General features: G+C 33.1%; 3 protein-coding genes across 3 annotated transcripts; all 3 read right to left on the bottom strand.

Annotated features, from left to right (window-relative positions):
* Positions 1–4,234: 4,234 nt before the first annotated feature.
* On the bottom strand, positions 4,235–5,998 carry LOC131849004 (uncharacterized). The gene is made up of 2 exons (XM_059198975.1): positions 5,220–5,998; positions 4,235–4,881 (listed from the first exon to the last, which is right to left on the bottom strand). The coding sequence occupies exons 1-2, from the start codon at positions 5,865–5,867 to the stop codon at positions 4,612–4,614; spliced, it is 918 nt and encodes a 305-aa protein (XP_059054958.1). The 5' UTR covers positions 5,868–5,998; the 3' UTR covers positions 4,235–4,611.
* Positions 5,999–19,134: 13,136 nt separating this feature from the next.
* On the bottom strand, positions 19,135–20,568 carry LOC131849005 (uncharacterized). The gene is made up of 2 exons (XM_059198976.1): positions 20,274–20,568; positions 19,135–19,528 (listed from the first exon to the last, which is right to left on the bottom strand). Exons 1-2 carry the CDS (start codon positions 20,427–20,429, stop codon positions 19,280–19,282), a joined length of 405 nt encoding a protein of 134 aa, XP_059054959.1. The 5' UTR covers positions 20,430–20,568; the 3' UTR covers positions 19,135–19,279.
* LOC131849045 (uncharacterized) lies at positions 20,432–22,474 on the bottom strand. The gene is made up of 4 exons (XM_059199032.1): positions 22,398–22,474; positions 21,250–21,334; positions 20,529–21,076; positions 20,432–20,455 (listed from the first exon to the last, which is right to left on the bottom strand). The coding sequence occupies exons 2-4, from the start codon at positions 21,290–21,292 to the stop codon at positions 20,432–20,434; spliced, it is 615 nt and encodes a 204-aa protein (XP_059055015.1). The 5' UTR covers positions 21,293–21,334; positions 22,398–22,474.
* Between the last annotated feature and the right edge of the window lie 2,721 nt (positions 22,475–25,195).

The raw sequence follows: 25,195 nt of genomic DNA on the forward strand, positions 1-25,195 counted from the left end.
TAGTCCATATCCTTGTATCAATTATTTAAAGTTCTATCGATATAGAGGTAACGTATAAATATATAGGTATATATGTTTCAAAATTAGTTAGCATGTCTTGGATGTCGCGCGGGATTATTAAAATTTATTATGTAAATTGGGCGAAATATAATGACAGATGTCAAGTAAGAATGCATACGATACATAAGAGTCATGCAGACGAATTTGCACGAGTTAGCCTGTCTTACCCAATTTACACTCAGCCCAAGTGGGCAGGGAAGCGAGCACGGAAGTGAAAAATGCAGGGCGAGAGTGTAAACACGAGTGAAAACGCTTCCATGCCATTGGCGCTGCCACTCGCGCGCTGCCCGGCGCTCCCTCGATTGTCGGTGTTTCGTGCGCGAGTCAAAGGACTGGCAGCGCGAGTGGCAGCGTGTTTTTACATTCAGCCCTCTCGCTCAATTGTCGCCCGGCAATATTTCTGGCAGCGCGAGTGGCAGGGGAAGCGGCTGAATGTAAACGTAGCAATAAATGTGAATGTTTGTGAGTATGGATGGATGGATCTTTGTTGCTCTTTCGCAAAAACGACTGAACGCATTTTAAACTTTACAGTAAAAAATGCGGGTGAAACCACGGGAACAACTATATTTGTATTTGTATGTGGAATTAGTATGTAACGGAACGACCGTGTTAACTGAATGATGTATGCATGAATTGAAACGTGAATGACGAGATAATGCATATATACGAGAAGGGAAATAAACTCCTCCAATCGATCCCCCGTCCAATTCAAACGAGGATCGATATTACGACGGCCTGAGCCGAGGTTCGAACCCCTAGCGGTGCCCTCAGACTAAACTCGTATCCGTCAGGCGGGAGTTCGCTTTCAGCCACTCCATAAGTCCTTCCGCGGGTTTGGAGTGCCATCTGCACTCGCCCCCTATCGTCCGGTGAGGCTGTAAAGGCCAGCTGCGGCCATCAGCATTAGAGTAGTCCGAAAAAAAAATAAACGAGTGAATTAAACACTAGAATGAGGAACAACTAATATTTCTTGCTGAATATTAGAAATTTCTTGTAAAATTCGTAACGCGCAGAAATTCTATTATTTCTACTCCTCGGACCAACATTTATATACATACATATAAATAACAGTCAACTGTCTATTTGTAATTGAAAAATTCGCGCATCGCAATATCGCAAATCATTGATCACTGTTTGAATCCTTGTATTTGGAACTGCTGACGATCTCGTAATATCTACCGTTGACCTTCAATTTCTTTATTTCAGCAGGTAATCGCTCAACATCAGTCAACTCGAGCCGACTGCCGTAATTCAGATTGTCCCCGTCCTCGTCAGAAACGTCCAAAATACCGTCGTCCTCGGGATGATATGGGTTGTTGTATGCCCTTTGATATTTACCACGATTTTTTATATCATCCGCAGCAATATTAAAAGGTAAGCCATAGTAGAAACACGTTGAAATTATTACTGCAACATTGAAACTTTCTGGTAAGTTATAGTAAAAGGATCTATATAAATACGATACATACACCAATATAACATTTTTTACAATTTTTGTCTGATTGTTCCGGCTAATCTCTAAAATAGCTGGACCGATTTTGACGGGACTTTTTTGGCAGGTAGCTGATGTAATAAGAAGTAACTTAGGCTACTTTTATTTTAGAAATATAAAGTTAAATTCCACGCGAACGAAGTCGCGAGTACAGCTAGTATTCATATAAAATAGGTACAATCCTTGCTAATATTAGGTATAAATGTGAAAGTAGCTCTGTCTGGCTGTCTGTCTAAAAATATTTTAAGAGCATGATGAAAGATCGTGGACAGTGGCAAGAGCTCCACCGACAAGAATCTCGCCCTTAAGTTGTCTTAAATTATGAAAATTTAAAATTTGGTAAACACAAATATGATTGTTTGTATTGGTCTGGGCGTTTTCTATATACATTATGATATTTACAAAAAAAAGTATATCTATCAGTTTTCTAGTACCCATAACGGAAGTTCTGCTTAGCTTGGGACTAGATGGTGCTGTGTTAATTGTCCAGGGAAATTATTATTATTAATAAGGTCGACCTCGACGCAGTCCCTCCTGGAAACCAGCGTTGGTTTCCAGGAGAGACCGCGTTTTCGCGTTTCTAACAAATTCGTCACGATGTGCTAATTGACCTGACCTCATGCTCATCCTATCATCCTCCACTAGTGCCTCGCCAGCGTACCGTTAGTGCAGGCGGGTGCACATTTTCATTATCATATACAGAAAAAAAAACTATGTGTAGTACAGTCAGGTTGACGTCTACTACGCGATCCCCCTTGGAGACAATTGGGATAAATTCCTGACAAATACTCCACGTAGTGCTAACTCCTCCACTGGTGCCCCGACAGCGTATACTATCAATACAGATAGGCAATGCTTATCCCTAAATGATTCTGCTTACCTTGTCTATGGAAATAGTCGTGAAGGTATTTTATATTATTATTATTTGTTGACTTACAAATAAACACAGCGCATTCCATTTCTTATATTTGAGTTACGTATCACATTGCCAAAATTTCTTTTTATTTCATGATGCCTAACACATTTTTTTTTATGTGTGTCTTCTATATAGAGTGGGTATTAGGATTTTTCGGTCACGAAAAAGCGTTACTGTCACGTGGAGAGGGCAGACGAAATATGGGGTTGTGAGAGAAAAAGGCTGACGAAGAGAGGACAACGGCAGCCCAAGTTTCAATTGTACTATGTTTAATATTAAGTATTCGCAATTTATTTGAATAAACTATAACAGTCTAACAACGCAAGTAATAATAAATATGAATTTACCTACAAAAGGTAAAATCATAAAAAACAATCAAATAACTGGATGCATTTATTACAAATTTCATGCCAATATTACAATATCAATGTTTGTATCAAACGTAATAATTTTTTTTATTTGTTCAAGGCATTCGGAGTAATGGAGTCGATTTAAAAATCATTTTTATTGTACAAACAAAACAATAGATAAAACTTTTACCTTCGTTAAACACAGTGTGTAAACACAGACAGGGCTCAATAATATATAGAAAAAATGGTAAATACACAACTTTTACATCTTATATATATCCTTACTAATATTATAACTGTGAAAGTAACTTTATCTGTCTGTCTGTCAGTCTCACTTACACGCTAAAACTACTGAACCGATTTAAATCCAAAATTTGCTACACAGTTAGTCTAGACCCTGAGAAAGGACATAGGCTACTTTTGAATACGATAGAAAGGTTATAAGGGGTTGAAAGAGTTATGTATGGAAGTGTCATTTTTGAAGATGAAACGATGAAACTTTTTCATTTAGATTTTATTGGTTTAGGTCATTAAATATTTTTTTCATTATTTTGTCAAGGTTACTATTTTCGCGGACGAAGTCGCGGGTACAGCTAGTACTTATATAAAATTGTCGTGTCACAATCTTAGTTACCATACTCCTATGAAACGACTCGACTGATTTTTATGAAATTTTATATGTGCTTATTCAATACATCTGCGAATCGGCTACTGTCTGTTATTCGGACCCCTAAATGGTAATGGTTGTCCATCCTTAATGCATTTTAAACATTAGGTACATTATCATATTTATTAATTTTCATTATCTATAAACAACCCTTATTTTTTAAAAGCGATTTTAATATATATGGCAAAACAACGTTTGCGGGGTCACATAGTTGTAGTACAATTTTTATTTATTTATTTATTTATTTATTTTTCCACACTTACATCTATTTTTACAGGTCTTAGCCTAATACAATAGTGCAGCAAACATTATTTTTTAAATTATTTATAACTTATAATAAATAAAGCGATCTTCGTGAACTCATTCAGAGAACAAGAAAATAGATCTATTTGCTCCGTTATATGATTCAATGTACGCAGTGCTCTTGTGACCGGTGCTTTGCCTAGTAAGTGTGTGGCCCCGCGCGGCACAGCCAGCAGTTGCGGTCGACGGCGACTTTGTAAGACTGGAAATATGTCTTGAATCGTTTTGGAAATTACGCATTACATATTTTTACTCATACATTTAGCAGCTATAGCTGTACCGCTCATATTCACATCATGTTCCTTTGTATCAGCCGGATGGTAAAAAGAAATCTGTTTACATATGAGACTCAATACTCTTATCTCAGAAATGAAACAACGATTACAGAGATAAATTTATGATTTAATAATTAAAATATAACAAACGTCACTCTTCAACAGCTCGTGCCCAAGTCACCCATAATCAACGAAATCAACCACTCCCAATAACAGATCTTATTCACGAAATATATACTGACGGCGTGATTGACTGGAGACTGACAGTGTCTATTGTCCTAGAATGACACTATCAACGTATGTATGACATGACACAAGGCTATAATCTTACTTAGTATTGTCGATACATATATTTACAATCATATATTACAAGTAAATGATGCAATCCCGAATGACGAGGTTGTTATTTTCTTTTAACATTGTAACTAACCTACAGTGTTCCCGCGCAGTGTGCTCAGTAAATCTGCCGCATAAATGTTTATATTTCTTGATGATAAACTCGTATGTTTGCGGAATTGTAGGTCCCTCTAATATTCATCATCTGCTACTTACATTGAGGTTTGCCTTCTAATTTTCAAATTCCTTAAATGCATTTCCCTGTATTCATGATTAGGGAGATAGGGATCTGTCAGGTTCTCCATACACGCACAACATGTAATTATGCCTGTCTTAGGATTCTTCGTATAAATCAATGATCGGTTAACGGCCAATTTATGTAGATTATTGTCTACGTGATTAACCATCGCCACTTCACCTGATATGAGTATGTTACAAACAATGCAATGAAAAGATTCAATATTTGTTTGTACTTGTGGATACTGAAATGTTTATATCAGAAATTAGTATTTGTTTATGTAATAATACAACAAATTATCTTGGACACGTCAAGAGGAGCGTGAGGACTTTGATTAAAGGTTTTTAATATGAAAGTTGGTGGAAAAAAGTGACCAAAGAAAAGATACTCTCTTCCGGTTACACCTACTGTTTACATGAATTCCTATTGACAAAAACACATGTACCGTGTCATAAAATGAATATTTTTTTGTAAATACGTTATTTGCCTTTCTGTAGGTTGAGAGAATAAATAATATATATTAACATATACCGTCAGATGTACAAATTTTAAATAAAAACAAAATATATCTCTGGAACTTACCCTCGCAAATTTTCTTATACATTGTGCATTATATATAGGGCCCGTTATATATTTTATATGGTTCATATTCTGACAATGTACCACTATATCAGCTTCTTTATTCAGCATAATGTCACATAATAAACACCTCCAATTTACATTATAATTCCTCGTTATTCCATTAAAATTACGAATATGTACTTGATAGAAAAAGAAGTCAATAACTACATGTAAATATTTGTTTTCTAATATGTAAAGATAAGATTGTGACTTAAGTTGATTCATATGATTAGTATAATTAATATAATTAATATGTTGCTGCAATACAGATAACTCTTCATCTTCACTTGTCATAGTAATAGCAGGTACTTTGTTATGTGGACTAACTTTTTTTACTTGGTTTCTACTATTAACTTCTGTTGTATTGTTATTTTTATTATTAACAAGCACATGTACTGTAGATATTGTAGTATCGATTTTGCTAAGTTTACTTTTGTTTTTGTATATATCAAATAAGTTGGATAACAACTCGTCATGTTTAACTGCATCAGCGTGTTCTTTTGTTGATGTGTGATATATTTTATAATTAGCGTCAATGGAAACTGCGCACGCGCCACAGAAATTGTAACTAGAGTCACTGGTTGAATAATTTGGTAGTACTGTGAACATGTTTTCTCTAGCTCTCTGTATTGATACATTTGCTATTTCTAAACATGTTTTGTGTTTCAAGCTGTCATTGTGTGATTTCCAATGTATATTTGGAACTGTTACGTCACATATTATACATAAGTATGTACTTGATTCAGCGACACCTGTTAAAAAAAAATTAAAATGGTATATTGAAATTGAAGATTGTAAAACTGTAACTATTTCAGTCGCCAGGCAGATTGCTCTGTTAATTGTTTCGATTTCGTTTTGTAAGGGATTTGCCTAAAGTCGATTGTTTCAAAATATTATTTATTTATTTAATCATATATAATTAATATGTGGATGTATATAAATAAGTATGTAGGTAACATTGCTATTTATGCACTTTTGCCAACTCATAGGCAGATGATCCTTTTACTAAAAAAAACATTCGGACGGGAATCAATAAAATCTTCGAAGGCGCTTTGGATTGCCCCATTGGAGTTGATCCCTTGCAAGAAGTTATTCAAATTTCGAAAAAAATGGTAATCTGTTGGAGCAAGGTCCGGGGAGTACGGTGGATGAACTTTGATTAAAAGGTGATTAGTTTTGAAGGAAAAATTTAGATTGTGATAGACCTGTAGCTCTCATCACAATATTTGCAAAAGAATTTCAGATAGTAATTTATAATAACCTTCTCTCTATTCAGAAAAATATAAAATACTCGCTAATGAGCAAAATGGTTTTCGAAGAAATACATAAAAACATTAACTTAGCTATATATAATTTTCTTAATACTTTAATTACTAACACTGATAAGAAAATAATCACGAAAAGATCATGTCAATCAGGACATATTGATAAAAAAAATGGCGTCATATGATATAAGAGGAATTATCATTAACGAAATGTAATATCGTTCTCTGACCATTGAAGTGAATTAAACACTAGAATGAGGAACAACTAATATTTCTTGCTGAATATTAGAAATTTCTTGTAAAATTCGTAACGCGCAGAAATTCTATTATTTCTACTCCTCGGACCAACATTTATATACATACATATAAATAACAGTCAACTGTCTATTTGTAATTTCAAATTTACAGCTGTGTAGATGTCGCAAATCATTGATCACTGTTTGAATCCTTGTATTTGGAACTGCTGACGATCTCGTAATATCTACCGTTGACCTTCAATTTCTTTATTTCAGCAGGTAATCGCTCAACATCAGTCAACTCGAGCCGACTGCCGTAATTCAGATTGTCCCCGTCCTCGTCAGAAACGTCCAAAATACCGTCGTCCTCGGGATGATATGGGTTGTTGTATGCCCTTTGATATTTACCACGATTTTTTATATCATCCGCAGCAATATTAAAAGGTAAGCCATAGTAGAAACACGTTGAAATTATTACTGCAACATTGAAACTTTCTGGTAAGTTATAGTAAAAGGATCTATATAAATACGATACATACACCAATATAACATTTTTTACAATTTTTGTCTGTCTGTCTGTTTGTTCCGGCTAATCTCTGAAATAGCTAGACCGATTTTGACGGGACTTTTTGAATGAAACGATGAAACTTTTTCATTTAGATTTTATTGGTTTAGGTCATTAAATATTTTTTTCATTATTTTGTCAAGGTTACTATTTTCGCGGACGAAGTCGCGGGTACAGTAATAGTACTTATATAAAATTGTCGTGTCACAATCTTAGTTACCATACTCCTATGAAACGACTCGACTGATTTTTATGAAATTTTATATGTGCTTATTCAATACATCTGCGAATCGGCTACTGTCTGTTATTCGGACCCCTAAATGGTAATGGTTGTCCATCCTTAATGCATTTTAAACATTAGGTACATTATCATATTTATTAATTTTCATTATCTATAAACAACCCTTATTTTTTAAAAGCGATTTTAATATATATGGCAAAACAACGTTTGCGGGGTCACATAGTTGTAGTACAATTTTTATTTATTTATTTATTTATTTATTTTTCCACACTTACATCTATTTTTACAGGTCTTAGCCTAATACAATAGTGCAGCAAACATTATTTTTTAAATTATTTATAACTTATAATAAATAAAGCGATCTTCGTGAACTCATTCAGAGAACAAGAAAATAGATCTATTTGCTCCGTTATATGATTCAATGTACGCAGTGCTCTTGTGACCGGTGCTTTGCCTAGTAAGTGTGTGGCCCCGCGCGGCACAGCCAGCAGTTGCGGTCGACGGCGACTTTGTAAGACTGGAAATATGTCTTGAATCGTTTTGGAAATTACGCATTACATATTTTTACTCATACATTTAGCAGCTATAGCTGTACCGCTCATATTCACATCATGTTCCTTTGTATCAGCCGGATGGTAAAAAGAAATCTGTTTACATATGAGACTCAATACTCTTATCTCAGAAATGAAACAACGATTACAGAGATAAATTTATGATTTAATAATTAAAATATAACAAACGTCACTCTTCAACAGCTCGTGCCCAAGTCACCCATAATCAACGAAATCAACCACTCCCAATAACAGATCTTATTCACGAAATATATACTGACGGCGTGATTGACTGGAGACTGACAGTGTCTATTGTCCTAGAATGACACTATCAACGTATGTATGACATGACACAAGGCTATAATCTTACTTAGTATTGTCGATACATATATTTACAATCATATATTACAAGTAAATGATGCAATCCCGAATGACGAGGTTGTTATTTTCTTTTAACATTGTAACTAACCTACAGTGTTCCCGCGCAGTGTGCTCAGTAAATCTGCCGCATAAATGTTTATATTTCTTGATGATAAACTCGTATGTTTGCGGAATTGTAGGTCCCTCTAATATTCATCATCTGCTACTTACATTGAGGTTTGCCTTCTAATTTTCAAATTCCTTAAATGCATTTCCCTGTATTCATGATTAGGGAGATAGGGATCTGTCAGGTTCTCCATACACGCACAACATGTAATTATGCCTGTCTTAGGATTCTTCGTATAAATCAATGATCGGTTAACGGCCAATTTATGTAGATTATTGTCTACGTGATTAACCATCGCCACTTCACCTGATATGAGTATGTTACAAACAATGCAATGAAAAGATTCAATATTTGTTTGTACTTGTGGATACTGAAATGTTTATATTAGAAATTAGTATTTGTTTATGTAATGATACAACAAACTACTACTTGGACACGTCAAGAGGAGCGTGAGGACTTTGATTAAAGGTTTTTAATATGAATGTGGGTGGAAAAAAGTGACCAAAGAAAAGATACTCTCTTCCGGTTACACCTACTGTTTACATGAATTCCTATTGACAAAAACACATGTACCGTGTCATAAAATGAATATTTTTTTGTAAATACGTTATTTGCCTTTCTGTAGGTTGAGAGAATAAATAATATATATTAACACATACCGTCCGATGTACAAAGTTTAAATAAAAACAAAATATATCTCTGGAACTTACCCTCGCAAATTTTCTTATACATTGTGCATTATATATAGGGCCCGTTATATATTTTATATGGTTCATATTCTGACAATGTACCACTATATCAGCTTCTTTATTCAGCATAATGTCACATAATAAACACCTCCAATTTATATTATAATTCCTCGTTATTCCATTAAAATTACGAATATCTACTTGATAGAAAAAGAAGTCAAAAACTACATGTAAATATTTGTTTTCTAATATGTAAAGATAAGATTGTGACTTAAGTTGATTCATATGATTAGTATAATTAATATAATTAATATGTTGCTGCAATACAGATAACTCTTCATCTTCACTTGTCATAGTAATAGCAGGTACTTTGTTATGTGGACTAACTTTTTTACTTGGTTTCTACTATTAACTTCTGTTGTATTGTTATTTTTATTATTAACAAGCACATGTACTGTAGATATTGTAGTATCGATTTTGCTAAGTTTACTTTTGTTTTTGTATATATCAAATAAGTTGGATAACAACTCGTCATGTTTAACTGCATCAGCGTGTTCTTTTGTTGATGTGTGATATATTTTATAATTAGCGTCAATGGAAACTGCGCACGCGCCACAGAAATTGTAACTAGAGTCACTGGTTGAATAATTTGGTAGTACTGTGAACATGTTTTCTCTAGCTCTCTGTATTGATACATTTGCTATTTCTAAACATGTTTTGTGTTTCAAGCTGTCATTGTGTGATTTCCAATGTATATTTGGAACTGTTACGTCACATATTATACATAAGTATGTACTTGATTCAGCGACACCTGTTAAAAAAAATTAAAATGGTATATTGAAATTGAAGATTGTAAAACTGTAACTATTTCAGTCGCCAGGCAGATTGCTCTGTTAATTGTTTCGATTTCGTTTTGTAAGGGATTTGCCTAAAGTCGATTGTTTCAAAATATTATTTATTTATTTAATCATATATAATTAATATGTGGATGTATATAAATAAGTATGTAGGTAACATTGCTATTTATGCACTTTTGCCATCTCTTAGGTAGTTCATTGATCCCTTTACTAAAAAAAAACATTCGGACGGGAATCAATAAAATCATTGAAGGCGCTTTGGACTGTCCCATCGGAGTTGAATTTGTTCCCTTGCAAGAAGTTATCCAAATTTCGAAAAAAATGGTAATCTGTTGGTGCAAGTTCCGGGGAGTACGGTGGATGAACTTTGATAAAAAGGTGATTAGTTTTGAAGGAAAAATTTAGATTGTGATAGACCTGTAGCTCTCATCACAATATTTGCAAAAGAATTTCAGATAGTAATTTATAATAACCTTCTCTCCTATTCAGAAAAATATAAAATACTCGCTAATGAGCAAAATGGTTTTCGAAGAAATACATAAAAACATTAACTTAGCTATATATAATTTTCTTAATACTTTAATTACTAACACTGATAAGAAAATAATCACGAAAAGATCATGTCAATCAGGACATATTGATAAAAAAAATGGCGTCATATGATATAAGAGGAATTATCATTAACGAAATGTAATATCGTTCTCTGACCATTGAACAAAATAAGTTGTATATTATATTAATAATTTAATTTATAATAGGTATATAACATGTCGTCATAAAGACTTTTTATTTTTTTATAATAACAAATTCGTTACAAACTTTTGTATGGCTGAAGATAAATTTTATCTACCTAAAAAATGAAAAAAAAATGTTTGCTAGTTTACTAGCTTACAATATACATACATGACCCCATTATAAATCATATAACGGGATGCATTAATCCAATTAGTAGTATTTGTACATATTTATACGAATTCTAATATTAATAACAATGAATATATTGACATACCTACGTAAATACTGATTCTAATAAGAATCATTTTATTTGCAATACTTTAAACATGTCTGCAGATTTAAAATGTTCAAAAAGATAAAGGAAAAGCTATCAGAATCGAAAATTGTTGACCAAGACCAAGTTTTCTCGGCTATGAATTATTAAAAGAATTTGTTCAATTGTCTTTAGAAAAAAATAACACTGGCTCAATATGATGTTCAGCTTAAACAATTATAATATTGTCAGCTGCTTTAATAAAAAGATAGTAAATAGAGGAGGTTCTATGATAATGGTGAAAAATAATATAAAAATAAAATAACGTTGTCATATTGTTAATCTTTCCGTTGAGTGTTGTATTGAAATTTCCAGAGTGGGACTAGAAAAAATTAAGTAATGTATATAGACCTCCAAATAGTGATTATAATTTAATTTAAGAGTTGATTGGGGATGTTTTAAAAAGAGTAATTTTTATTAACAAATAATATAGTTTATGGTAATTTTAATGTTGATATTTTATCACATAGTACCACAAAAACTAAATTAATAAGTTTATTTTAATCTTTTGACTTGAGTAGTGTCTTCCACAAACCCACTCGTATCACAGCTACATCTGTTACGTGTTTGGATAACATATTTAACAGCAGTGAGTATTTAGATAAAATAGTAATAAATAACCTTCCCTCTGATCACTGTGGTCAAATAGTAATTTTCCCAAATCACGTAAATGAAATTGAATAAATTAAAATATAAAATAGAGACTTGACTGGTTATAAAATTAATAAATTTAAAATATCAATTCGAAATAAATTAGATTTCTATCTGCAATCTAATGAACCTAATAAACTTTATACAGATTTCGTCAATATTATACCAGTACAGTAAAAATGATTTTTAAATCAACTCCATTACATCAAATGCGTTGAATAAATCACAACTAGATAAAACAAAACGATACGACCAAAACGACGAGACCTTCGTTAAAGGGTACACAGACAAGGCTCGATAATATATAGAAAAAATGGTAAAGGCACAACTTTTACATCTTATACTTGTATAAAATTATCGTGTCACAGTCTGAACTCCTCTGAAGCGGCTTGACTGATTTTTATGATATTTTATATGTACATATTCAATACATCTACCGGCTACTGTCTGTTTTTCGGACCACTAAATGGTAAGGGTTGTCCACACCTAATATTTTTTAAACCTTATATTTTCAACCTTCTATAAACAACCCCTATTTTTTAAAAGCGATTTTAATATATATGTCAAAACAACGTTTGCGGAATCATCTAGTTGTAGTACAATTGACTTTGTATGACTGGAAATATGTCTTAAATCATTTTGGAAATTACGACCTATTTTAACGCATACATTTAGTAGCTATAGCTGTACCGCTCATATTTACATCATGTTCCTTTGTATCAGCCAGATGGTAAGAAGAAATCTGTTTACATATGAGAGTCAGTACTCTTATCTCAGAAATGAAACAACGATTACTTAGATCATTTATGATTTAATAATTAAAATATAACAAACGTCACTTTCCTTCAACAGCTTGTGGCCAAGTCACCCAAAATCAACGAAATCATACACTCTCAATGACAGACCTTACTCACGACAGATATACTGACGGCGTGATTGACTGGAGACTGACAGTGTCTATTGTCCTAGAAGGACACTATTAACGTATGTATGACATGACACAAGTCTATAATCTTACTTAGTATTGTCGATACATATATTTACAATCATATATTACAAGTAAATGATGCAACCCCGAATGACGAGGTTGTTATTTTCTTTTAACATTGTAACTAGCCTACAGTGTTTCAGTGCAGTGTTCTCAGTAAATCTGCCACATAAATGTTTACCTTTCTTGGTGATAAACTCCTCTAATCATCATCCGTTTTGGTCACCCTTTTAATTTCCAAATTCTTTATATGCTGTTCGTCATTTTCGTGACTAATAAAATCGTGATTGTCCATGTTCTCCAAACACACTTTACATTTAATGATGTCGCTCTTAACATTGTTTATATAAATCAATGATCGGTTGATGGTCACTATATGTAAGGGACTGTCAATGTGACTATTCGCCTCCGCATTATCTGACATGATTACATTACAAACAATGCAATGGAAAAAATGTTTATTTGGTTGTGTCTGTGGATATTGAAATGTTTATATTAGAAATGTATTTATTTATGTAACTGATAGGTACGACAAATTAACTTGGACACGTCAAGAGGAGCCTGAGGACTTTGATTTAAAGGTTTTTAATATGAAAGTGGATGGAAAAAAGTAACCGAAGAAAAGATACTCTCTTCCGGTTACGCCTACTGTTTACATTAATTCTTATTGATAAAAATGCTTGTCGTGGTCTTAACACGAATATTTTTTGGTAAATAAAGTTATTTACCTCTCTCTAGGTTCAGAATATAAATAATGTATTCATATTCAAATTTCAAAGTCAAAGTATCTTTATTCATGTAAGTCTATTACAGACTCTTATGAAATGTCCAATCTACCGTCAGTTCGGAATGATTTTGAGATGGGAAGAACTGACAAGAAGCTCAGCTCGTATTCTTTTCAAATAAATGTTGTACATTATTACAATAATACAGATTAATTTAAAAATTCAAATTTGCGAGAATAACGACCACCAGCTTGTACTGGGTTTTAACATGAATATTTTTTGGTAAATAAAGTTATTTACCTCTCTGTAGGTTGAGACCCGATTACTAATATATGTAAATAATGTACATTAACACATACCGTCAGATGGATCAATTTTAATTAATAAAAACAAAATATATCTATGGAACTTACCCCCGCATTGCATTTTCTTAAACATTGTTTATTACATAAAGGGCTCGTTATGTTTTTTAAATGATTTGTATTCTGACAATGTACTGTTATATCAGCTTCTGTATTAAACCATTCCTCACATAATAAGCACCTCCAATTCCTATTAGAATTCCCACTTATTCCATTAAAATCACGAATATCTATATGAAAGCAATGATCGACAATAGCTACATGTAAATATTTGTTTTTTAATATGTAAAAATAAGCCTTTGACTCAAGAGTCATGATATTAATATAATCAATATGTTCCTTCAATATAGATAACTCTTTATCTTTAATGTTATCTTCACTTGTAATATTAACTTTTTTAAGCCAGAACTTAAAATTTCTTGTTTGTTGTCTTGTATCAGTTGCATCGTTATTTGTGTACAATATTGATATTTTAATGTCGGTATTGCGAAAATTACTTTTGTTATTGTATATTTTAAGTAAGTGGGTTAACAACTCGTCATATTTAACTGAATCAGCGTGTCTTTTTGATGATATGTGATATATTTTCCCATCAACAGCGATCGGAACGGCGCAAGCTTCACAGAAATAGTAATTAGAGACACTTTTTGATATCTTTGGTGGTACTGCTAACATGTTTTTTGTAACTCTCCGCATTGATACATTTGCTATTTCTAAACATGTTTTGTGTTTCAAGCTGTCATTGTGTAATTTCCAATATATATTTGGAACTTTTATGTTACATATTATACAAAAGTATGTTTCAAAGTGAACTGAAAAAAAAATTGGTATATTTAATTTGAAGACTGTATAAGCCGTCTGCGTCGGTCGTATTTCAGCCGCGAAGCAGATTGCTTTGTTAAATGTTTCGATTGTAGAGTAAGATGATAATAATAATAATAATCTCAGGACAATTCATACAGCGCCATCTGGACCCAAATTTCTCTGGTTAAGTTAGGGCCGGCTGGCTTGTGTTATGGGTTCTAGACAACTGATACAAATACATAAATATTTTTTTAATAAATACATACATAATATGCATAGAAAACTCCCAGACCGATACAAACAGTCGTACTCATGAATACAAATGTTTGTGCCGTGTGAGGAATGGAACCCGTGTCCATCTGAAGTAAGGCAGTGTACTAAACCGCTAGACCACCGAGGCCGTCGACAGTACCTTCTACCTTCTTATCTCCCTAAGAGCGATACCCTCCACAAGGATTTCCTTTTCTTCAAGTAAAAAAATGGTATCTACAAATACTAAGGTATAGTAGAGAATAAATTAACCAATTACTGTTTGTTTACCCTTTTGACTACTACCGTTACCACCCATTCTGTATTTACTACTTGCTATATGTCGGTAATATCCAAACCTGAAAATAATATAGAAATAATTGAACATAAACAATATATGTAAGGGGTACCTATTTACTATGAATAAATATTAAAAAACGCGACATACGAGTATACTCAAAGTTGGGAGTCGGCGTTTAATTTTTCTATATTATGCAGCATAACTACGCCAATGTTATTGGCCTGGCCTTTACAGCTTCATCCGACGATAGGGAGCAAGTGTAGATGGCACTCCAAACCAAAAGAAGGGCTTATGGAGCAGCTGAAGGCCATATCCACTCTGCCACATAGGACTTTAGTCTGAGAGCACTGCTAGAGGTTCGAACATCTACACACGCCGTCGTAATTACAATTCCCGTTTGAATTTGACCAGGAAATCAATTTGGAATGGTGCTTGTTAGCAATACGCGGGGTCATTGCTAGTGTGCCTACACTTAGTAATAGTTCTGTCAACACTTCTGCCACTCCAGTTGAGTATAAAGTCAGTCTACATCGAATATACGCGTTATTACGTCATCTAGACTCCCCTACACCCCATGTTATCTAAAATTACCTAATACTTGAACGGCCCCTAAACCATGTAGCACACTATGACACTATCAAATAACCTTACTAATGTACAATAAATAGTACAATTATTTTGCCAGTATACTCACTGCTATCATACCTATGATCACTGTTAGCAATGTATTGTACATTGCTAACAATGACTCAGTTTGACTTAAAATGGCAACATTTGGAAGCTACGGAATCGAGCAATAATTTACCGAAAGTATTTAAATTATTAAATAAATTTAGTTGTTTGACAAAAAAACTGAAGTTATTAGTAATATTATTAGAGAAATGCCCATGCTCTGCTCAATTCAATTGACGATTTCTAAAATTATTTTATTGTTTATGACAATTTATAATCACAAATCTATATTTATCAATCCACCATTCCCGTTAATTTCTGGTGAATTCATCACATGTCAACTGACCTGGCTGGGGGAAAGGAGATTGTTAGTAATGTGGACTGGTGATCTTATTGCTAGCAATGTACCATGTCAGGTTGACCTCCACAGTGTTCCCCCTTGAAATCAACATGATATATTCTTGGTGAATTTGTCACGAGGGGCTAACTGACCTGACCTCATGCTCATCTTATCATCCTCCACTGGATGTAAATTTAAAAATATTCCCGGAATATTTTTGAAACATTAAGTAATCAATATTATAAGAATATTATTAAAATATTAATGAATAAATATTACAGAAATATCGTGGAAATTATAAGGAATAAATAATGAAATAAATCTTACCAAAATATTGTTGATATTTTAAGCAACAAATAATTTAATAAAACTTAGCACTTGTTGAAATAAGTAAAAAATATCGCAATATTGTTGGAATTTTGGTATTTTTAAGCACTGATTCTGAATCTATGTACACAGCTATTTCATATCTTTGCGATTATTATATATCACACATGTAATATAGATTATATATGATACTAACTGTACCTGCGACTTCGTCCGCGTGGAATTTAACTTTATTTTTCTAAAGTAAAAGATTTTTTCTAAAATAAAAGTAGCCTAAGTTACACCTTATTACATCAGCTACCTGCCAAAAGTCCCGTCAAAATCAGTCAAACCATTTCAGAGATTACCCGGAACAAACAGACCAACAGACAGACAAAAATGTTATTTTGGTGTACGCACCGCATTTATATTCATATGACTGTCGTAAAAAACGGTTATTTCAATATTAAAAACAAACACTCCAATTTATTTATATAATAATAATATATAGTATTATTGGTAGCAGGGATGTTAAGGAGCTCCGTAACCGTAACCGAATCCGAAATAAAAGTTTCGGATAATATCGGATAGGGGCGGAGCCTAATTGAGACACGTTATGTAACCATTCTATTAGCTATCTATACTTATATTCACCAGGAAGCACTCTGCTGTTAGATGAAAATCGTATGAAAATCCATTCAGTAGTTTTTGAGATTATCTCCAATATACAGACAGATGCTACGTAGCATTGTTTATAATATGTAAGTATATAGAAAACAATGTTCACAATAAACGTATACATTTATCAATAAGCAATAGATTACTTGATATATAATATTGAATGATAAAGAATTCGAAAAAATCTAATCCACGTTAACGGAAAGTCCAAGGACTGTGTTGCTAGCTTCAATTAATTGTTAACTTGCTAGTTATGTTTATAAAAATTGTTTATTTATTAAACTAGTGGTGCCCGCTAACGGTAACATATTGACAACTTCGTTGACCTAGAGTTTAACACAACGATAACAAACTTTATAACAGTGTCATGTTTATATATAGAAAAAGTAACTAATAATATAGTTAAATGCAATTGTTAAGGCACTTTACTTATTTTAAAAGTTTTATTATATATTATTTTACAATTATTACAATTCTTTTCGTCCAAATTTCCGCAGTGTCTCAAGACGAAGGTTTACGACCAATGTGTGTTGCCAGTGATGACTTACGGAACAGAGACGTGGTCGCTAACTATGGGCCCCATCAACAAGCTCAGAGTCACTCAGAGGGCAATGGAGAGGGCTATGCTCGGAGTTACTCTGCGTGATCGAATGAGGAGATCCGCAGAAGAACCAGAGTGACCGACATAACCCGAAAAATTGCGTACTCTGAAGTGACAATGAGCAGGGCACATAGCTCGTAGGACAGATGGTCGTTGGGGCAGTAAAGTCCTCGAGTGGGAGCAAGGTGGACCGACGATCTGGTTAAGATCGCTGGTAGGCATTGGATGCGAGCAGCGCAGGACCGATCGTCGTGGAGATCTTTGGGGGAGGCCTATGTCTAGCAGTGGACATCTTCCGGGCTGCGATGATGATGATGATGATGATTACAATGTTACTTAAAATACATATCATCAATCAAATGTATGATTTATAAATTTAAAAAAATTACAGATTTACCGAAATTAATCGATATAGCGATTATTCGATAACGTAATCGAATAAAATAATTCAATTACTCATTGAAGACCTATGCCGGCGCGGGGATCGGTTGTTGACCAGATTATCGAAGTCAGGCAGATTCTGATATTCTAAAGTTATCTTAATTTATAACTACAATAACTGTAGCTAACTAGAGCTTGTGTTATGGGTACTAGATACCTGATACATATACATGGATAGTTTTTTTTTGTAAATATATACATATTATACATAGGATACACCCAGTCCGATACAAACAATCATACTCATGAATACAAATGTTTGTGCCGTGCGAGGAATTAAGTAATATTAAATATGTATGAAATTCTTACAAAAGATAAAATCATAAAAAAAACAATCAAATAACTGGATGTATTTATTACAATTTCATGTCAATATTACAATATCAACGTTTGTAGCAAAAGTAATTAAATTTGTGATTTGTTCAAGCTAGTTGTAGTATAATTGACTTTATATGACTGGAAATATACCTTGAAACATTTCGAAAATTATGCACTACCTACATATTTTTATGCATAGGTGCATTTAGCAGCTGTGGTTGTACCGCTCATGTTACTTTGTAGCAGCCGGAATGTATGAAGATATTGTAGTGTATGTGGAAACAATAGCAGTTTATTATCTATCGTCTCGAGCCGAGCGTACACGGGCCGCCGTGCGCAACAGAGGCGGGATTCCCTGCGCAAGCGCCGCACAGTAAAGACGTGGAGCTGTGGCTAACGAGCCGATATGTCGATAACAACTTACATACAAGAAGACATAAATAACAAATAAGTGAACACTATAGAAATGAAATCTGTTTACATGTTTATATTGCAGTTAGGTGAAAAATATATTTAAAATCATATATTACATGCAAATTCTTCAACTACAAATGACAAGGTTGTTATTTTCTTTTAGCATTGTAACTAGGCATATAAGTACATATGTTTATATTCTTTGCTGATAAACTCATATGTTTGTTGAATTTTAGGCCCTTCTAATATTCAAATTCATTAAATGCTCTTTTCTTTTCTCGTGGCTAGCGAAATTGTAAACGTACATGGACAACTCGCAAATTCTACATGTAATACTGTAACACGTAGGATCCATCTTATAAATCAATGATTGTTCAACTCTCATTATATGATCCTCGGCGACAATGTGATAATCTATCAACGCCTCGTGCATGCGTTTGTTACAAATAATGCAATGATAAAAATCATTATTAGCTTGTATCTGTGAACATATAAACATTTCAATATAGAATTATACTATTATATATAATACAAGTTGCCCCGCGCGATTTCGTCTGCATCACACTTATCATTATATATCCCCCAATTTATATAATATATTTTTAAATTATAGCACATATGATATTTTATCTCCTTAAGGGTAAAATTTGTACAAACTTTGAATGTCAAATTTAATCAACAGCCTCAAAAATAAGTTTCCAGCTTTTAGCTTCAAAACGACTATTCTTTCATACAATCTTTCATCCCCACTTTCAACCCCTTATAATCCTTTTTTCGCATTTACAAGTAGCCTATGTCCTTTCTCAGGGTCCAGACTATCTGTGTACCAAATTTCATTTAAATCGGTTCAGTAGTTTTGACGTGAAAGCGAGAGACAGACATACAGAGTTACTATGGCATTTATAATATTAGTAAGGATGTATTTGTTTATGTAACTGGTACGGCAAATTATCTTGGACATGTCATGCGGAATGGTCAGGAATTTCATATGAGACTGGATGGATATAGGGACCGGAGAAAAGATGCTGTTCCTTTTGACAAAAATGTAACAGCTTTATTATTTATATTATTAACTGGGTCTTAACATGAATAATTTCATGGTAAATAAAGTTATTTACCACTCTCTATGTTAAGACCCGGTACCATATAAATAATGTACATTAACACATACCGTCACATGGACCAAATTTAATTAATTAAAAACAAAATATATATGTGGAACTTACCTCCGCATCAATTTTTCTTATACATTGTTTATCACGTAAAGGACCCGTTATATTTTTTATATGATTTCTATTCTGACAATGCGTTACAATATCAGCTTCTGTATTCAACCAATCCCCACATAATAAGCACCTCCATTTCTTATACTTTGGGTACATATTTATTCCATTAAAATTACGAATATCTATTTGTAACAAAGAACTGTCTATAGATATATTTAAATATTTGTTTTTTAATATGTAAAGATAAGCCTGTGCCTCAAGTTTTTCATTAACATAATCAATATGTTCCTTCAATACATATAACTCTCTATTTTTATTGTTATCTTCACTTGTAATATTAATAGCACATACATTGTTATCTGGCTTAACTTTTATGACTTGGTTTCTATCTTTTGTTCTATTAACTTCTGTTGTATTGTTATTTTTATTTTTAGCATGCACATGCACTGTAGATATTGTAGTATCGTTATTGCTCAGTTTACTTTTGTTTTTGTATATATCAAGTAAGTTGGATAACAACTCGTCATGTTTAACTGCATCAGCGTGTTCTTTTGTTGATGTGTGATAAATTTTCTCAGTAACAGCGATGGGAACTGCGCAAGCGCCACAGAAATAGTAATTAGAGTCACTGGTTGAATAATGTGGTGGTACTGCGAACATGTTTTTTCTAACTCTCTGCATTGATACATTTGCTATTTCTAAACATGTTTTGTGTTTCAAGCTGTCATTGTGTGATTTCCAATATATATTTGGAACTGTTATGTCACATATTACACATAAGTATGTACTTGATTCAGCGACACCTGGCAATAAAAATAATATGGTATATTAAAATTGATCCTAACTATTTCAGCCGCCGAGATAAGGCATCATCTTCTCTGGGGCGGGCTGGTCTCCATGAGGGCTTACTTGTCTCCAAGTAAAAAGGTACCCACAAATTCTACCTTAGTAGTAAACAAATTAACCAATTACTTACCGTTAGTACGTTTATTAACTTTTTGACTGCTACTGTTATCCATTTTATATTTAATATTTGCTATATGTCGCGTCGGCACCCAAATCTGAAAGTAATATATAAATAATCACATTATCTCTGTCAATAAATTTTCTTTCTACTATCCCTCCTTTCTATTAAATTGTCTCCTTCTTAATTGTAAATTGCATAGTTACTGTGTACCTATATTTTATATGTATATATATATATCTACATTATATTATATATATGCTATTATTATTTCTGTTTATTAATTCCGTCATGCGCCATCTACCACATTCAGTCTTTTCTCCTCTATTCAAAAGTTATTTGGAAGTTATCGCTTAAGCGATGAGATCGTCTTTTGAACCTTACATACTGGTATATTCTGTTTTATTTAGTGTTTTACTTTAGAGGTGCAATAAGAAGTTATAAACAATATATAAATGGGTAACTGTTTACCATGATTATATGTATTTAATAATAAATTTATGTAATGTATTATATAAAATACTAAATGTATCTGTTCCTAATGTGTGGTTGTACAATGTTTGTGAGGAGAAATAAATAAATAATTATTGTATTTAATATTAAAGAATGCGATCTACGAATTATATCGTAGTTGGCAGTTCAAGTTTAATTTTCCTATGTTATACAACTTACTCTAATGCTGTTGGCCTGGCCTTTACAGTTTCACCCGAAAACGGGCGAGTGCAGATGCCACTTCAAACCGAAGGGAGGACAAATGGAACGGCTGAAGTCAAACTTCTGCTTGATGGATACTTTAGTCCGAGAGAACCACTATGGTTTCAAACCTCCGCTGAGGCCATCGTAATTTCGATCTACATTTGAATTGTACGGGGGATCGATCGGAAGGGGAGTCAACGAAATATTAAATGAATGTGGGCGCTATAGCAGTAAGGGCCCATTGATACCAATGTATCATTTCAGGTCAACCTAATAGAGGAAACACTTGGAAACCATTGCCGTTAATTCTTGGTTCCTGGCTTCATGCTCATCCTACCATCGTCCATGGTCCTCGCCAGTGTATACCGTTAGCGCAACGGGCGACGGGAGCAATATTTTATCAGAAAAATTGGGACTAATTTATTAATTAAAAATAATAATGTATAAAATATTAAAAATCTTACCGTATTATTTTTTAAATTTGAGTTAATAAATCACACCGGAATATTGTTGGAATTTTGATATCTTTAAGTACTGGTTGCGAATCTGTGTATGTATGACTATTTGATATCTTTGCGAATATATAGCACTAAATTATCATAGATTATTTAAGATATTATTATACTTTATAACTAATCAAGCGCCCTTGCTTTGTACGGCAGTACATCGTATATGAAAAAGGTCGTAGTTATCATAATAATAAATTTATATTTCATTTTTCCTCGATATCATCGCATATGGGGAAAGAGAATGTTAGTAATGTGGACCGATGACCCCATAGCTAGCAATGTTGATTTCCAAGCTGTTGCCTCTGGCAATCAACGTGATAATTTTTTAGGAATTTATCATTATATCAAAAAAAGCACAGCTTACGAAGCAAGCTTTGTCGATGAAATAGGTGAGACTGAGGTCTGCCTAGTAAAAGCTGTATCAAAATCCGTTGTGCAGTTTAGTAGAAATAAACAGAAAAAGAGACAAATACAGGCATCTACTTTCTTATACTGAACTAGCGTCCCGCCACGGTTTGTCACGGTGTCTTGTCGTCACGTCATGTCACGGCGTCGGTGGTGTAGCGTAAACCGTAGACCACCGACGCCCACCGGTTTACTTCCAATGGTCGCGGGCTCGATTCCTCGCACGATACAAACATTTGTATTCGCGAGTAAGTTTCTTTATATCGGTCTGTGCGTTTTCTTTGTATATTGTATATTTATTTACAAAAATATCTAAATATTTATATCAGTTGTCTAGTACCCACAACACAAACTTTGCTTTACTTGGAACTAGATGGTGCTGTGTTAGGTTTATTATTATTAATATAATATAACACACAACTAAACCTTCGTCTTCTACTCTGTTGATAGATGAAAACCGCATGAAAATCCATTAGTAGTTTTCAAGTTTATCGCCAATATACAGACAGACGCTACGTCACGTTCTTTTTTATAATATGTGTATAGAAAATTATTACAATAAACGTTAATCACTTAGCAATAGATTACTAAATACATAATTTCTAATGATAAAGAAATCTAAACAATAGAATTCACGTTAACGGAAAGTCCAAAGACTGTGTTGCTAGTTTCAATATTGACGACCTCGGTGGTCTAGCGGTCTAGCACACCGCTTTACGTCCGATGGTCGCGGGTTCGATTCCTCGCACGGCACAAACATTTGTATTCAAGAGTATGATTGCGTATGATCTGGGTGTTTTCTATGTATATTATACATGCATTTCCAAAAACGTATGTTTAAAAATTTCTATCAGTCATTTAGTACCCATAACACAAGCTATGATTAGAAAACTTGGAACTAGATGGCGTTGTGTTAATTGTCCAGGGTTATGATTTTTTCATGTACACTGAAATTTCATCAGTTAGCCCATCCTGGCAAGTGACCAATTATCAACCACAATTGTTTCCAGGGTGTAACACGTGGAGGTTGATCTGATATAGTACAGTTGACCTGACAAACTACAATACAATTTATTTATTTATTCATTCAAAACATACGAAAATACTGTAGCCATATAGAACATATACGAAATATACTGTAGCCTTCGCAAGTTCTAAACATATTACTTGTCGGTTCCTATTTTATTATTAGTAGTAACTAGCAATCGAAAGTAATAATTGGTAGATGAGAACTGGCCAAGTTAGACCTTAGGCTACAGTATATTATCTAAGTTATAAGAAGAAATGATATTTTATATTGTTATAAATACATTTCAGGACAGACCATTGAATTTGGCATCCATTTAGATCTCACCTCTTTTGTCGTAGAAGTCAACAATCAAGGCATATATCATAATATTAAACTCGGCTATCAATTCACATTTATGTTTTTGATGGGATTGAAACTTTCACGAAAAGAACCTGTTCCTTGTTAAAAGGCCGGTAACTCACTTGCAATTCCCCTGTTGTTGCGGGTGCTCATGGGCGGTAATTACTTACCAATTACATGGTAGAGTAATTTTTTTATTGATTTAATGTATTTTATTTGTATCAATAATAAAAAAAATAGTAGTTATTGCACTCCTTTATAAATAAACTATAAGTTTACGAAATTTCATACTCCTCCGATAGCACAATTTGCGTAAAAAGAGGTACAAAGTTTTTGTTTGTAACTTGACGTATTAATATAAAGATACAGATAGTTCGATATTATATTATGTGGTTGGTAACGTTATGTGTGATCCGTAGTATTTTTTTAATCCGGTTGCCTACTATAATAAAATTAAATTAAATAAAAGTAAATCACCAGCAATTTTTTAAATATAGAAACACTGATTATATGTACGTCAAATAGTCTATGGTAGGGGAATCCGTTTAATATATCGATTTTTGTATTCGATATAAAACGTGTTTTGCGATATATCGATGTTAAATATAAACATTAATATTACCTGTTTATGGTCTACCGCAGAGAGTTAAAAATAAAATGATATCAAATTAGGAGCAGGAAGGTTTTTATCCTATAGAAGTCCGGCAGTACCCATTCGTCCAATTCTCTATGGCAATCTGCTTGATGTATTTTCCCAAATTAAAAAAAAGTGTTATCTAGTAACTGTTGCAGATTGATAGTTACTGGCAGCCTACATTATTTTTCTATATGAAAAATAAATAAGATGTGTATCAAGAAATGTTATATTAAAAATTATATCTTGGAATCTGGATATGTACATTATTATTTTATCTTGTCAACATAAATATATAATATATATTAAAATAATAAAATTAAATATGATAAGAAACTTCAAAAC

Source organism: Achroia grisella, unplaced genomic scaffold, assembly GCF_030625045.1.
Source record: "Achroia grisella isolate CSIRO2021 unplaced genomic scaffold, CSIRO_AGI_Agris_v1 utg628, whole genome shotgun sequence".
NCBI classification, from domain to species: domain Eukaryota; kingdom Metazoa; phylum Arthropoda; class Insecta; order Lepidoptera; family Pyralidae; genus Achroia; species Achroia grisella.